The sequence below is a fragment of the Manis javanica genome, chromosome 1 (genome assembly GCF_040802235.1).
Source record: "Manis javanica isolate MJ-LG chromosome 1, MJ_LKY, whole genome shotgun sequence".
In the NCBI taxonomy this organism is placed as follows: Eukaryota; Metazoa; Chordata; class Mammalia; order Pholidota; family Manidae; genus Manis; species Manis javanica.
The window spans coordinates 126,233,072-126,248,160 of NC_133156.1; the positions used below are offsets into that span (position 1 = coordinate 126,233,072).

The 15,089-nt window shown below is 39.9% G+C and overlaps 1 protein-coding gene across 5 annotated transcripts in view; it reads left to right on the forward strand.

Annotated features, from left to right (window-relative positions):
* The first annotated feature begins 89 nt into the window (after positions 1 to 89).
* DROSHA (drosha ribonuclease III) overlaps positions 90 to 15,089 on the forward strand; it is a 119,041-nt gene continuing 104,041 nt past the window's right edge. For 2 of the 5 annotated variants that reach the window (XM_073237513.1, XM_073237520.1), the window contains exons 1-7: positions 92 to 251; positions 1,292 to 1,418; positions 2,441 to 2,506; positions 3,542 to 4,375; positions 8,223 to 8,315; positions 12,895 to 13,005; positions 13,384 to 13,615. In XM_073237513.1, coding sequence (XP_073093614.1) covers positions 2,487 to 2,506; positions 3,542 to 4,375; positions 8,223 to 8,315; positions 12,895 to 13,005; positions 13,384 to 13,615 — 1,290 coding nt within the window. In that variant the 5' untranslated portion in view covers positions 92 to 251; positions 1,292 to 1,418; positions 2,441 to 2,486. Of the gene's footprint in view, positions 252 to 1,291; positions 1,419 to 2,440; positions 2,507 to 3,541; positions 4,376 to 8,222; positions 8,316 to 12,894; positions 13,006 to 13,383; positions 13,616 to 15,089 lie in introns of all 5 variants that reach the window. The other 3 variants (XM_073237518.1, XM_073237532.1, XM_073237524.1) reach the window with 3 other exon arrangements.

Sequence of the window (15,089 nt, forward strand, 5' to 3'; positions counted from 1 at the left end):
CACCGGGGAATCTGCGAAAGACGATTGGCTTAGATATACATCGCTCTTGTAGACGCACCAATCACCGCACCCAAGGCGCTGCAGCGAGCTAAGTGCTTTCTTTCCCTCCGGTGGTCCAGCTTTCTCAGGTTTGCTCTTTATTTTCTCGGTTTCCTGTTCCGGAAGCGCGGGTGGCGCTACTGTCTTGGTGGCTGTAGTATAAGCCTGGATTTGCTCTGACAGCGACCTCGCGGCAGGAGAGCCTTTTGTAGGTAAAAGGGGCACTTTTCGGGGGTTTGGAAGAGGGCGTGTTTCCGAGTGTCTCGGTTTAAACGGGGCTGGGGCCAAAGGCGCCTGGGAGTTGGGATCGGGCAGCCCCTCTTCAGATCTGTAGCTAAGGGCAAAAAAGCGCCCCTAGGCCCGAATCACGGAGGTAGACAGAAATGGAAAATGAGACCGTTCATTCATTTGTGGAGCGCACGCGATGGTCCAGGCCTGGGGCCGCCCGGGTCCAGCAGGGGAGCGAGACCATGAGCCCAGCGCCTGCCTCGTGGGGCTCACAGTCTGGCGGGAGATGCAAATAGAAAAACAAGCAATTGCAGATCACCCGGACAGAGGTGACCGACCTGAGGATTCAATTGGGGGAAAGCTATTCTTAATAAAAATACAGTCATACTTTGCAACTCTTTCTACATAGACTGATGTTCCTGGACATGTTAACTATTCAAAACAGTTCCCTCAGTTTCCCTGCTTCCAAACAGCAACCTAGGAGTAGGCGGACCCAGAACATAATTACCCTTTACGTTGCAGTGAATTCCTTGAGTGTTGAATTAAAAGTTTGCATTTACAACATAGCCCGACTATGCCTTTAATAGATCAGTTTCATAGTCAGTGTTTTCAGATAGTTTGTATACAGAAATATCCTTAAGGATCTAATAGTAAATGTTCAACTGTTACACTGTACAAGAATGTTTGTGATCCTGACTTGCCTACCTCTACGGTCTGCACATTCCTTTGTGTTCCGTTTATCACATACTGTTTTTGAAAAATGTATTTGTATGTGGGTTCTGAACTCTGTGAGTCCTGCAGGCTGTGCGACTTACTCATCTTTGAGTCCATAGGGCCTGTGACAGTACCCTGCACTTAGAGGTTCATTAAATGTTGTGTTAATCAGTGAAAGGGCCTACTTTTTTGTCTGGTTTTGGTAATGCAGATCTGTTGTGGATATATATGGAAGGAAAATGTACAGTACAACATGAAAACATGCCATTGATGATACAGTAAACATTTATTGACCACCTACTGTGTGCAGGATGCTCTGCCAGGGTCGGTGAAGGATTCAGAAATGACTAATAATCAGCCCATGTCATCAAGGAGCTAATAATCTAGTGGAGGAATTAGACATGTGCACACATGACTATAATATGAGACAGTCTCCGGTAAGTGCTGTAAAAGAAGTAAGTATGGACTAAGCAGTGGAAGTCTAGAGGAATGGGATTATTTTCTTAAGGGAATCAGGAAAGGCTTCACAGAATAGGTGACATTTGACATAGGTAGATGGGTGGAAATTTAGTGGGCACATTCATTGGGTAGGGGATTTTAGAAAAGTGGGAGATACGAACAGTTTGGGTGATAGCTAGGTATGTTAGGTAGCTGGAAAAATCTGGGGTGAGAGGCAGGCACATCATGTGGAAGCTTAAGGAAGAGAGGCCTGAAAGAAGTTGGGTCTGGATTTTAGAGGACCTTAAATGTGTGTGAAGTTTGAATTGGTTCTTTTGGCAGTGAGGAGCCCATGGCGGCAACATCAGCTGTCTGGGCCCTATGTTTATCATGAAGGCCTTGGGCTATATAGTAATAATCATTACTCAAATATTATTTGGTACCTACTAGTTAACTAAGCACAGTGATTGATACAGCTAAATAATATGAAATTATATTCACGAGCCACTTAAAATTTATTTTAAGCCTACTAGTAAATCCTTTAGTTAGAAAGACTTTAGGAAGATGCTTCTACTTAAAGCTTTTGCACTTAGATTTAATTGAATGTGTTAAACATTTTGCTAAAGTTAAAGTATTTGCAAAGTCATTCATGTTCAAAACATTCTTCTGTGGGAAAAGCTGAGAATGAAAGTAAGTATAACTTGTGTTTACAAGATTATAGTTACATTTGAATTTGAATGCTGTTCTCATTGAAGAATGGAGAGGGAGAGAAGATTTTTCTCCCAATCTTTTAGCAAATTAGAGATGGATTATGCCCAAGTTCTCAGTCTTTTAGCTACTGATGTTCTGAGTCCTCAAGACAAGTATTAAGGACATCTTAAAAATGGTTTAATTCAGCTCTTAGTTTTGTTAGTATACTAAATGAGGGCAAAATCAGTTTTAAGATAATCACAGAAATATTTTTGAGAATTAGCAGTTTGGGAAACAGTTTTATGTCTGTTTTATTCTTTCTGTCCTCTAGAGCTTATGTTCTCTGTGGAAGATGTGATATATTCAGACAGTACATCATGATGCAAGGCAATACATGGTGAGTGGTGTGATAGTAATGGCAGTTTTGGGAGAACAGAGAGAGGAGTGAACATTGGCACTGGGCCATAGAGGATGGGAAGGATTTAGATATGTGAGGAGAGGGGGAAGTTTGTTCAGGTGGGCCATGTACATGACTGGGAGCCCAGAACAGAGCAGTTAATGAAACTGCTCTTGGAGCCTTGCCTGACGGAGCTTGCAGTTGGAAGGTGCAGGGAAACATGGGGGAATCAGGTAAGTAGTTGGTTGCTTGTAATTATGGTAGGACCTGCCAAGAAGCAGCACAGAGTGTGGGAACAGAGTACCTGGCAGAGGCCTGAGGGGTGATGATAGTGACTGCAGAAAGGCTGGCAAGGCTGTAGTGCTCAGGCAAGAAGTGGTGGTGTGGAGTGGATAAACTCAAGTATACAGGAGCAGAAATGATAGGAATTTTAAAATAGATTTTTAGTTAAAGAGTAAAAGAGAGGAAAAGTCAAATAATTCTCTGGTGTATGACCTGAGGACCAATAAATGGTATCATCTGTTGAGATAAGAAACATTAAAAAAGGAGCAAGTGGTGTTGTCTTGGAGGGGAAGACCAGTAAATCCTTTTAGGACATGTTATGTTGAAGTTTTGGAGTCTATGCTGAATGAGGAGGAAGGTGAAGACAGGAAGGTGCTGGTGCAGATGTAAAAACCGGTGTGTGTGGGCAGGTGACATGGTATGGTCAGGGTTTTTGGGGAACTTGAGCAAGTACGTGATACAAATGGCTAAACAGTGGGATGTTGGACTTGTCACTGTGGAGGTGGAGCAGCTTTAGGAACTGTTGGCTTGGCACTGACCGTACAGTGGGATGGGTGGCTGACATAGGGGAAGAGGGGTTGATTGGCCATGAGGAGTTTCAGATATCACAGAGAAGTCAGCATTAGATGGATGGAATATTCCAGTAGCCTAAGGGGTCTGTCAGTTGCTCCTGAAGGTGGCATTTATGAAACTCTGTTTATTTACGTAGTGAGTTTTTCCTTTTCTTCTCTCATTTTTTCTCTTCCAACAAAGTCATAGAATGTCATTCCACCCAGGACGAGGATGTCCCCGAGGGCGTGGAGGACATGGAGCCCGACCCTCAGCTCCAGCCTTTAGACCTCAAAATCTGAGACTACTTCACCCTCAGCAGCCTCCTGTGCAATACCAATATGAACCTCCGAGTGCCCCTTCCACCACATTCTCGAACTCTCCAGCCCCCAATTTTCTGCCTCCGCGACCAGACTTTGTACCCTTCCCTCCACCCATGCCTCCTTCAGCACAAGGCCCTCTTCCCCCTTGCCCAATCCGGCCCCCCTTCCCCAACCACCAGATGAGGCCCCCCTTCCCAGTGCCTCCCTGTTTTCCTCCCATGCCACCTCCAATGCCCTGTCCTAATAACCCCCCAGTCCCTGGAGCACCTCCTGGACAAGGCACTTTCCCCTTCATGATGCCCCCTCCTTCCATGCCGCACCCCCCACCCCCTCCAGTCATGCCACAGCAGGTCAATTATCAGTACCCTCCCGGATACTCACACCACAATTTCCCACCTCCCAATTTTAATAGCTTCCAGAACAGCCCTAGTTCTTTCCCACCCAGTGTGAATAACAGCAGTAGTCCTCATTTTAGGCATCTCCCCCCTTACCCGCTCCCAAAGGCTCCCAGTGAGAGAAGGTCCCCAGAAAGACTCAAGCACTACGATGATCACAGGCACCGGGATCATAGTCATGGGCGAGGCGAGCGGCATCGGTCCCTGGACCGGCGGGAGCGAGGCCGAAGTCCTGATAGGAGAAGACAAGATAGCCGCTACCGATCAGATTACGACCGAGGAAGGACACTGTCCCGCCACCGGAGCTATGAGCGGAGCAGGTAAAGTTCGTGTGTTTTCATGCAATGCAGAGGCCCAGACAGGCCATTTCTATTCAGCAGCAAACCAACCAAAAAGGCCCCGCAGTGCATTTTGGTTTGCAAGAGGAAGGAAAGCATGTTTTGAGCTGTTCTGAAGAAAAAGAGGCAATTGACCAGAAAGAAGTCAGAAAAAGCCACTTTTGAAAAGCATCCCAAAATTATCAATGTAGGTTCACTTCAGTGAATATAAATCCATCACTCTACATAATACAGTTTACATTTTTTAATGCTGATCCAATGAAAGATCTTGTATTGGTTTTTTTATGTTATGCTTAATTATGTTCTGTATGATCATTAGGTGACAGCACTTGAGTCTTTTGGAATTGATCCATGTGTTCTCAGTTAGGATCAAACTAGTTAACAAGCACAACTTGCTTTCTGACTTTTTGGATAAGTGGAAGTTTATTGTATGTTGTTGCCTTCTTGCTTTGTTTCCTTGTAAGATGAAATAATATTATATATTATCAACATTTTAAAAATAGCTTTTAACCTAATTTTGTTGCACTGAAACATATTCATACTGAAAAAAAGTTGTATTTAAATAAATACTACTGTTCCATTCCAGATTACATTTCTTTTTTTTCAAAAGACTATATATCTATCTATATATATATAGATAGATATATATACAAGAGAATAAGGTTTCCAGCAGGCCTTCTTAAACTGGAATTCATAGGTGGGCTTGTTGAAATGCTCTGAAGTTATATGCAGAATTCTATGTGTGTGTATGTTTTTCTGTAAGTAAATTAGTAGCTTACAGCAGATTCTCTAGGTGGTGTGAGTCTGTTTTTCCAAAACTCTAAGAACTATTGTTTAGGTGGAAAATAAAAAATACATAGGTAATAATTGTACTGATGTTTGTTTGTACATTCAGTGAACTCTTTATATTGATGAAGATTTGAGATTTTCCAGTTGTCAAGCTTGGTGCTTCTCTTTCTGTTCCCTGTGATGTGCTTACCTTCATTGTCTTGTGGAACTTCTGTGCTACAAATATTTAACTGTTTGACCTCTCCAAACCAGGTCACTCATTATATGGGTTTGTACAGAGCTGGTCTTGGCTCTTGGGGAATCAGCTCACTTGTCATTTCCATGGTTTTCTTGTTGGCTGTCAGTCTGATTCTGACTGAACATTTTGCCAGTAAATGGTTGTGGCCATTCTCAGCATGAAGAGAGTGACTAGTGCTCAGAAGGTTTGAATTGAAATGGATTGTTGCCTCTTCTTGACATCCAGGAAAAGGTAGAAGGGAATGTTCCCTGCAGGGATGACTGATTTCTGATGGGCCAACATTGACAGTCGGTAGACTTTTAAACATCTTTCCAGCATGAATTACTGTTTTTGGTCAATTTTGTACTTAATTGTTCTGTGATGGACTAATTGGTATGGTGAAAATCTAAACTGCAAAGAGTTTGTAATAGTTGTCTTCAGACTTTGAAGGGATTGTTAGTAATTCTGTCTCAGGAAATATTCTGCTGCAAACTTCAACATGTTAGCATTTTTTTCTTCTGTTTTGGGGTGCTGTAGTTAGGGGAGTTTTTGGGGTTCTGTAAAATCCTAATTTCTGACATGTAGGCTTAAATTTGGAGTTATATGTTTGAAGGAACTCAGGTGTCCTATAAACTGAGGCTCTCTATTAGTGAGTGAAATGAAGTGCAGAAAGAATTGCCATTACTCCCCGTTATCCTAAACTACAACTCCTTTACTATGAAGGACTAGGTAGTTAGTTCATCTTTCTAAGTAGCCCATATTTATATTGGAGTTGTTTTGTAATGTTGTACTCAGGGAGTTTGCCTGGACCTGCTTTAATATGGAGCCACATTATAATCAGCTCCCTTCGAGGTCTTAGGTAGAAAAGCAATCATTTGTCTTATGTGGACTGCTGTGAAGTAAACATGGGACATGAAGTCCTAGCATACTTTCTAGAAGTATGTTGAAGAAAGCCAAAGCTTCACAGATGTGCGCATTAGATCGTGTTAAGTTGAGGCCAGTTCTGTAGTCTGTCCTTGGGCTACTTCTCCCTTGGCTCCTTGGGGTAAGTGAATCTCTCCTTTTTCAAATTAGATTTTACAGTATTTTCTCCTCCTCTGAAATGTGATTGAATAATAATTACAAGATTGTTTTAGGGCAAGATATTTCTGGAGAAAATTTGCGAAGAAGTGGGTGTATATTTGTATTTGCTATCCTGAAAGATGAAGGCTCCTCCCGGGAATGGGAAAAGAAGCAGCTGCAGATTTCAGGCGCTGAGCTTGCTCTGCAGAGTGGTGAGGAGCTGCACGTCGGTGCCAAGTGACTGAGCAGCGCTTGGGCACAGTTATCCCCCCGACAGCTCCCTGATGACTGTAGTGTTTAGGCATCTGGGGGCTAGTATTATGTACATAAGAAATATCTTAATGCTTGCTAATGAGGAAGAGTCTGGAAAAGTAACCCAGACTTTTTTTTTTGCTTTAAATGGGTTCATCATGTAGTGTTACTAATGTCATTTATGTTCAAACTGGTCTTTTTAACTCATACCCACTCAGAGGTAGCAATCATAAGTGCCATTTTGAATGCAATATTCTGTTGCCTATAGATTAAAAAACAAACAAAAAATTAGGAATATCCTTTAAATAGTTTTTGTTTGGAAATACAGACAATTACCTGTTCAGCAGCAGCAATGCCATTATGAATTATGTTACATTTTTTCCTGTGGTTCTGCTCACTATTTGGGATTTATGCCTAAGAGTAAACTATAATATTAGAAGTTTATCAGATAAAGATTGTAGAATCACAAGTTCTGGCTACTTTATTTTGGACAGCTGGTGTGTAACTGGGGCTTATGTATATATCAAAAGTGTATTATTCAGAGGAGTCTTTATTGAGGAGGGAATGATCTTTATGTGAAAAAAACAATTTTTTCTTTAATATCTAAGCACTCACAGATTTCTATCAGTTAAGTTTTTATTTCAGTGTATATACTTTTCTATTTGGCTGTAGGATGAGTGATATTTTATAGTTCAGATATTTTTATAGCCTTTTTGGTGGAGTCAGGCTAATATATATATAATGAAGTATTTTTTTCCCATTCTGCAATTGGGTGGTTATTTCCCTTAGATTTAGTTCCGATTCAGGCACACTGGAGCTTCTGATTTTTTCCCTGATCTTTGTTGTCCTTAGTAAATAGACTCAAAAGTTATTATTATTATTAAATTCCAGCTTTACATTGGAAGGTGTTAAAATCCCTCATTCCATTTTTACTCTGAATAAACTCAGGTGTCTCCATTTAGAGTTTTTTCCAGATGAAAACAGCATTAAATGTAAAGTGACCTGCGCTCTTCTGTCAGTGATCGCTAGAAGTACAACACAGGCCTATGACCTGTAAGGGTTTAGAACTCCTTCGTTATAGAACCTTGTCCTAATCTTTACTGTAAAAGCTTTAATTTGCATTTATTTGATGAATGATATTGAGAATTTTCTAGAAATCAACAGGCAATGGATATTTTAAAGGTTTCTCTGTTAGTTAAATAACAGGATTAACTCATTGGAAGGTCTTATGAGAAAATTATGATAAAATTCCCTCTGTTGCTTAGCATCAAGTGTGACTTCTTTCTTTAAAGAAAACAGCAAAAAAGGTCCAACTTAGTTAACTTCTGCAAAGTCAAATGCCCCTTTATCCTCTTAATAAATGAAGGATCAGTAAAAATGTCCCATAGAGAATAGTGCTTGAAAAACTCTTACATGAGGTCCATTGATGTAGAAGATGAATTCAGTGAAAAGAGATGGTGTTTTTGAGTCTTTCTGTTGAAAACAGCTCTGTGTATTAATTCCTTTAAGAGAGCGGGAACGGGAGAGACACAGGCACCGGGACTGCCGAAGATCACCATCTCTGGAAAGGTCCTACAAAAAAGAGTATAAGAGATCTGGAAGGTAAGCAAGGAGTTGACACTGAAAGAAGTCATAGGATTATCTCCTTCATTTCAGATTTTGTGCTTGTGCAAATATTGGCCAAGTCTTCAGAATAGCCTGAGTCTGTCCAAAATGCCCTTTTAGCTTTTCAAGCTAAAGCAGCCAGTAACTTAAAAAAAACTTATTTTAAGATGCATTGATTATCCACCAGGAAAATATTACTAAATTTCCCCAATTAGAAATTATCTGAGTCACTTTTTGTGACCTCAATTGCTATAAAACTATACCTTAATCATTCAAGGTATTTAAAAAAAATACCTTGGAAATTCATAATTATGCTCTTAAATATTTACTTGTTTCAGAAAAAAAAGAGCAAAACTGCGGTCATACTTTAGAATATTGAGATTGAGATTGCTATAAACAAAAACTTACAGGATGTAACCAAATCTGTATCTAGAAGTAAAATTTATGGTCTTTAAGAAAAGCACTCTTGAGTCTGACAGATTGGGTGTCAATTATTAGTTCTTCCAACAGTCTTGCTGGGCAGTTATCTAACCTTTTAAGCCTCAATGTCTTTGTCTAAAATAAGGATGGTTATACGTACTGAGTGATGAGAAGCCACAGAAATCATACATTTAAAACACTTAGAACTGAGCCGAAAGTTAGTGCCAAATAAATGGTAACCATATGTATATAATTATATCTGATCTAATTGCTATAGAGATAGGTAGAGCATATGAAAAAGCAGAAAAAGGCTTTAAAGATGAAAAATTAATGAAGAAAGCTCAGCTTGTGCTGTGATACGAAGGAAAAATATTGCATTCTGGTGTATCCTAGGTATTTTACTGGTGAGTTAAACAGTTATTAACAAGAAAGTCCCCACTTTACAGGAATAAGACAGTTAAGTGCTGTGGGAAGTGCTTTTGATAGAGCAATTACATGTTGCTCTGGAAATACATCAGTGAAAAACTTAATCTAGAGTAGTCATAGGGAGTGATATTTTATCGATACCTAAAGTATGCATAGGAGTGCAGTAGGGGAGGGGTTTGGTAGGGGAAGACAAAGAGCATGTGTGAAGGTTGCAGTGGAGAAATTCTCTAGTAGGGTCAAGCCTGGAGGTTGGGAAATGAGTTTAGAAGGCTTTTGTAGTAATTCACAAAAGAAATGATTATACCTAGGTCAGGTAGTTGACAGTGGCAATGGGGGAAGGTATTTTTGAGATACAGTTAGTAGGACTTGGTAACGGGTCATAAGGGAAGAAGAGTCAACAGCTGTCACCTGAGGTCTTGTGTTCCCAATTGAGGGTGGGGAACACTAAGACAGAGGCGAGAAGATGAGTTCAGTTTTGGGCATATGGAATTTGAGAATCTGAGCCAACCAAATGGATTGTGTGTTAGTTAATGTGGTAACCTACTGTAAAGTACAGTAAAGAGACCCCCGCTGGGGATACTAAATGTTGTGGATTAGATAAGATGACCTAGGAACAGTGTTCAGTGAGAAGGGGCCTGAGGAGGCGAGGAAGAGGAGGTAAGGATAGGAAAAGAGCCAAGATACAGTGTTGTTAGAAATCATTGAGGACCCATTTGAGGTTGATGGTGTTTAAGTAGCGTGCTGGAAATCTCTCTGGTCTAGGGGTTTCTTCTTTGCCCAGTAGCTTGTGAAGAAGGCTAACTTGGATTCTGTGAGTTCTAATTCAGCAGATGAGAAAATAAAAATTAGAGGTATATGTACTGTAAAGGAGGAAAAGTTATTGTAGTGTGTAATTATAGCATATTAAATAATTTCAAGTTTGGATTTTGAAATTTGAAATTCCTTGAGATATTATTAAAAAGAGACATTTTGCTCCTGCTTTAAAATACCCCTTCAAAGTGTTTCAAAAAAAAGAAAATAAACATACTAATTGGTGTTCACGGCAGACAACCTTGACCAGCCATTATTCAAGACCCTTCCTAAAGGAGATGGGGTGAAAATGTCTTTTGCCCATGTTTCTTGATAATAATGATAAACATTTGGTGGGATTTTTAGTACATGTCAAAATGTCTGTGTCAAACAACCATATTAGCATTTAACTACTACTTACTAGCATTGTGACAGTGGGCAGGTGATGTAATTTCTAATTCTGTTTCCTCCGTAGGGGATGTTCTTATCTGCCTCATAGGATTCTTGTAAGAATTAAATGTGAGTGTCAGTAAAGTGCTTAACAGAGTGTCAGGCTCTCAGTAAGCACCAAAAACAAACAAAATCATACCATTGGGAGCTAAGAGTTGCCACTATTAGCGCTTATGGTATTACTACGAAAATTCAAGAGGATCAGCTAAGAATGAGAATTAACTCACTGAACTGCCAGCTGCAAAGTAAACATAACAAATTTTAAAAGCCTTCCTTAATGCCAGGAATACCTACTTAAGAAATGTAATGGGGGAGAAAAGTTTGATTCACTTATAGAAAATTTAACCAAGATTGAATATCTTAATGAATTTAAAAAATACATAGGTCAGTGGGAAGAAAACTAAAAATGCAGCTGATGACAAAGAAGGTGATGTAAGTGAATGGAGGGCATGCCATATTCCAGCCATTGGAGTGGAAGATGGTGTTGTGAAAATACTAGTTTCTTCAAAATAATCTATAATTTTAATGTCACTTCAGTTGAAGAACTGGTTTTAGAGCTTCATAATGACTCAGAGTCTTCTTTGGAATAGAAGTGAGAATGGCGAGGAAAAATAATACAGGGAAACTTACCTAATATTATTAAAATGTTCTTTAAACACATAATAATTAGAACAATTCCATATGGGTATAAATAGATAAATAAAAGAAATATTGAGCAACATTCAAGTGTATAAAGAAACTGCATTTATTATAAGGTAGTTTTTCAATTCATAGGAGAAAGAAACTGATGGGACAATTTGTGAGCCAAGTGGGGGAAAAAACTGAAATTAGATTACTGCCCTACATTTGAGAGGGAGTAAAAAATTTAATGTTAAAAGTAACTGAAGAAAATATAAAATATTTATTTAACCTTGGGATGGGAAAGGATTCCAAACATAACACTAAGGCAGGAAGCATTAAATTTAAAACTGTAGATTTGGCCATATAAAAGTTATATGTTGCAGTAAACAGATAATATTAAAAGGAAAAAAAACTGAAAAAGGTATATTTACATTTGACAGAAGAAAGGCTATTAATTAAAAAAGCTCTTCCAATAAAGTTCTACAATCCTAATTTTAAAAATATTGGCATACTATATGATGGATTTTTATACAAAAGAAATGAACATGAAATGTGTCATTTCAGTAGTGATTAAAAATTGCAAATTAAGGTAAATGAGATACTTTTTTCATCAGAATGGTGAAAATTAAAAATAATTATGTTGACCGAATGTATGGAAAGGAAACTGGAACACAGTTTTGATGGTAATCTAAACTGGTACTACCTGTCTGTGGAAAAGCCTTAAAAAGAAAGAAGAGACTCTGAAATCTGACAAGTGTGCTAGGAACACAAGCGTGTTCATGGTATCATTGTTTATGGCACACAAAAAAAATGGTGACAATCTAAATGTGATCAGATTTGTTAAATTATGATCTATACATATAAAAGAAGAATATGTACTTATTAAAAATGGTTCAGGTAGAGATGTATTTGAAATAGAAAGCTGTTCCCCATTTACTACTGAGTGAAAGGGTCAGGCTATTGAGTTCCATTTTTTGTTAAGACGTGTATATTTATAAATATATATTCATGTATCTGTATGTTCTAACACATTTGTGAAAGGTATTGGTTATATCTCTGCGTGGTGCTATGGGTGTTTTGCTGTTATGCTTTTTTTTTTTCTACAGTGAATGTATATGCATTTTCTTTACAGTAACTTATTATAACAAAACTAATGATATACACTGTAATATTTAGGAGTTATATCAATAAGTAATATATATAATTTTTCTAATAACCCACCTCTTCCTACCCCCTCCCCAATGTATACACACCTATCCATTTACACTTTCCCTGTCACAAAATTAGAAACTAGTTGGTAGAGTTGATGGTAACAGTTAATTTGTGAAGATAGAAAGTTTCTTGGATAATAGTAACTTTATTAGTGGAGCTGCAGAGTCTGCCAGTGTAACAAGCAATCACTGTCCTTGGCTGGATTCTCAAGGTCTGTATGGTTCTGCCTTAATTTCTTGGGCTTAAATTAAAATCTACATTACAGGTTTTTCCCAATAAGCACATCCATAGGATGGACCTTTGCAAATTTCAAGCCCCAGCAATTGAAGAAGATAGTTATTTTTTATCCTTTTTAATTGAGTCAATTTAGTATTTGTGAGGATCAGAATTAGGCAAAGTGGTAGGTCACTAAGTAGCAATACCCAAGAGTGGATTTCAGAGAGATGGTCAGGGATGATACAACTGGTTCGTTCTTGGATTAGGATCTTCAGGCTAAATTTATAGCCAAGGTGAGACCATGGAAGCTCTATTCTGGTTGCGAAGTCTTTTATTTTCTTGGCAAAGCAAGATGTGGAGGACTGGAAACTTGTACTCTCATTGCTGAAATTGTCTTTATGTGGAGATGTCCACAAATTTCCCAAATGTCTTTCTTTTCTAGGACTTATGGTTTGCCAATTGTTCCTGAACCTGCTGGATGCACACCAGAATTACCTGGGGAGATTACTAAAAATACAGATTCCTGGGCCCCGCCCCCGGAGACTGTGAATCAGTAAGTAGGTCTGGGGCAGGGCCTGGGGATTTGCGTTTTTAAACAAGTCACTTCAGCCAATTCTGATGCCACCGGGCTGGTGTTTGGGAATCTGGGTTAGCAGAAGTAACTCCGTTTGTTCCTGGCACTGTGTTGCTGGTGTGGCATTTTCTCTTCCGTAGGCTCTCCCCTCTTTTCCCTTTTCCTTCTTTCATCTCCATTTTATGTCAGTCACTCTCCCATTCTTCTCTCTCGCTTTCTTCTGATAGGTGTTATACCTCCATCCCATTCATGTAGGCATATTTCCCACAGGGTAGACACACAGTAAGAGGTGAAATAGAATGGTTTTGCAACAGAAGAACATTTTTAATAATTAGCCTCCTCCGCCTCCTTTTGAAGTCGCTCCCCAAGTAGGGAGAAGAAGAGAGCTCGCTGGGAGGAAGAAAAAGACAGATGGAATGACAGCCAGAGCTCCTGCAAAGAGAAAAATTATACGTCCATCAAGGAAAAAGAGCTGGAGGAGGCGTCTCCTGACAAAAATGAGGAGGAGGAAGAAGAACTTCTCAAGCCTGTGTGGATTCGATGTACCCACTCAGAAAACTACTACTCCAGTGACCCCATGGATCAGGTGGTAGGTCTGAAGTGGGAGAGGGGCTTTTCATCTTGGCATTCGTGGCATTTTGGGCCAGGTAATTTTTGGGGGTGTACTGCGAGATGTGGATCAGCATCTCAGGCTTTGTGCAGCACCTGCCAGTGGAACCCCACCCCAGTGTGCTGACCAAAGCTGTTTTTAGTTGTTCCAATGTCCCCCTGGGGGACAAGCTGCCCCCTACCCTGGTTGGAACTGCTGCTATAGATAAAAGCTGTCTTACAAAACCAAAGGGAAGTGCAGTAAAGTATCCATTTATTCTTTGTGTTACATGACACCGCTAGTCTTGTCCTGGTGGTTTTGTAAGCTCTCACCCATAAGTACTTTATGCAGTTTGTGGTGTGTGTATGTGTATTTGTATGTGTAGTGTTCCCCAAAATGGGAAATAAGGGAGAATTTTAGGTTATCTCTTACAAGGCTGTTGTTGACGAGAGATAACCATAGGAAATTTCCTGTGCATATTGGCTGGTTTTGTGGGATGGCGGGTATGCTCACCCTTACTAGGCTTTTAAGAGACTTGGCACGTGCTGCTCCACTGGGGCCCCTGGGGCCCGGCAGCCACAGCCTCCTCCATGGGCTCTCCCCTGTTTTCCTTTTCCTTCTTTCATCTCCATTTTATTCTAGGTCAGTCTCTCATTCTTCTCTCTTGTTTTCTTCCTATAGTTATTATGCCTCCATCCCATTCATTTAGGCGTATTTCCCACAGGGAAGACACACAGTAATATTTACTGGTGAGATGAAGGAAGGAAGGAGTGAACATCTACAGATTTAGGGCCTAAGAGGTTGGAGATTAACGTTAGATTTCTGCCTGGGATTAGATAAGAGAGCCTTCTGTTTAGATTTTTGTGAAAAGAGCTTCTATTCAGACCAGATCCTTTTTCCTGGGACACTTGAAGGGAGACCACCTTGTCTTTGTAAAAAAAGGGTTTGCAACATCTCTCATAGTGGTGTGATATTTTGCTTGATAAATTAGAAGAGGGTTTTTGGTCATAGTTCATGTGATACAGGGAAGGGAAAGCTTACATACCAAGCACTTTTTGGTGCCAGAACTTTACTCCATGCTTCTCATATTATCTTATTTAATCCTCAAAACATCCCTGGAAGATGGTCTGCATCAGTTAAGAATATTTCTGTAAATAATAACATTCGACTAATCATGACTTAAATGAGCTGGGTTTATTTTTCTCAACAAGATGTCTGGGGGGAGGTGGTGGCCAGTTCAGTTAGTGGCTTGGTGATTGCAGGGCTGTAGGTTGGTACTGTCTTCTGGAGTGTCCGCCGTGGTGCAGGATGACCGCAGCAGCTCAGGCATCACATCCTTACGCACCTCTGTCCAGGTGCGGATGCGGACAGCAGTGTTGGTGGGGCCTTCCTCCAGGAGCTCATCCAGGGGTCTCACGGATCTTTTCTTCCATCCCTTCACCAGAACTGATATATGTCTTTGCCAGGGATTCAT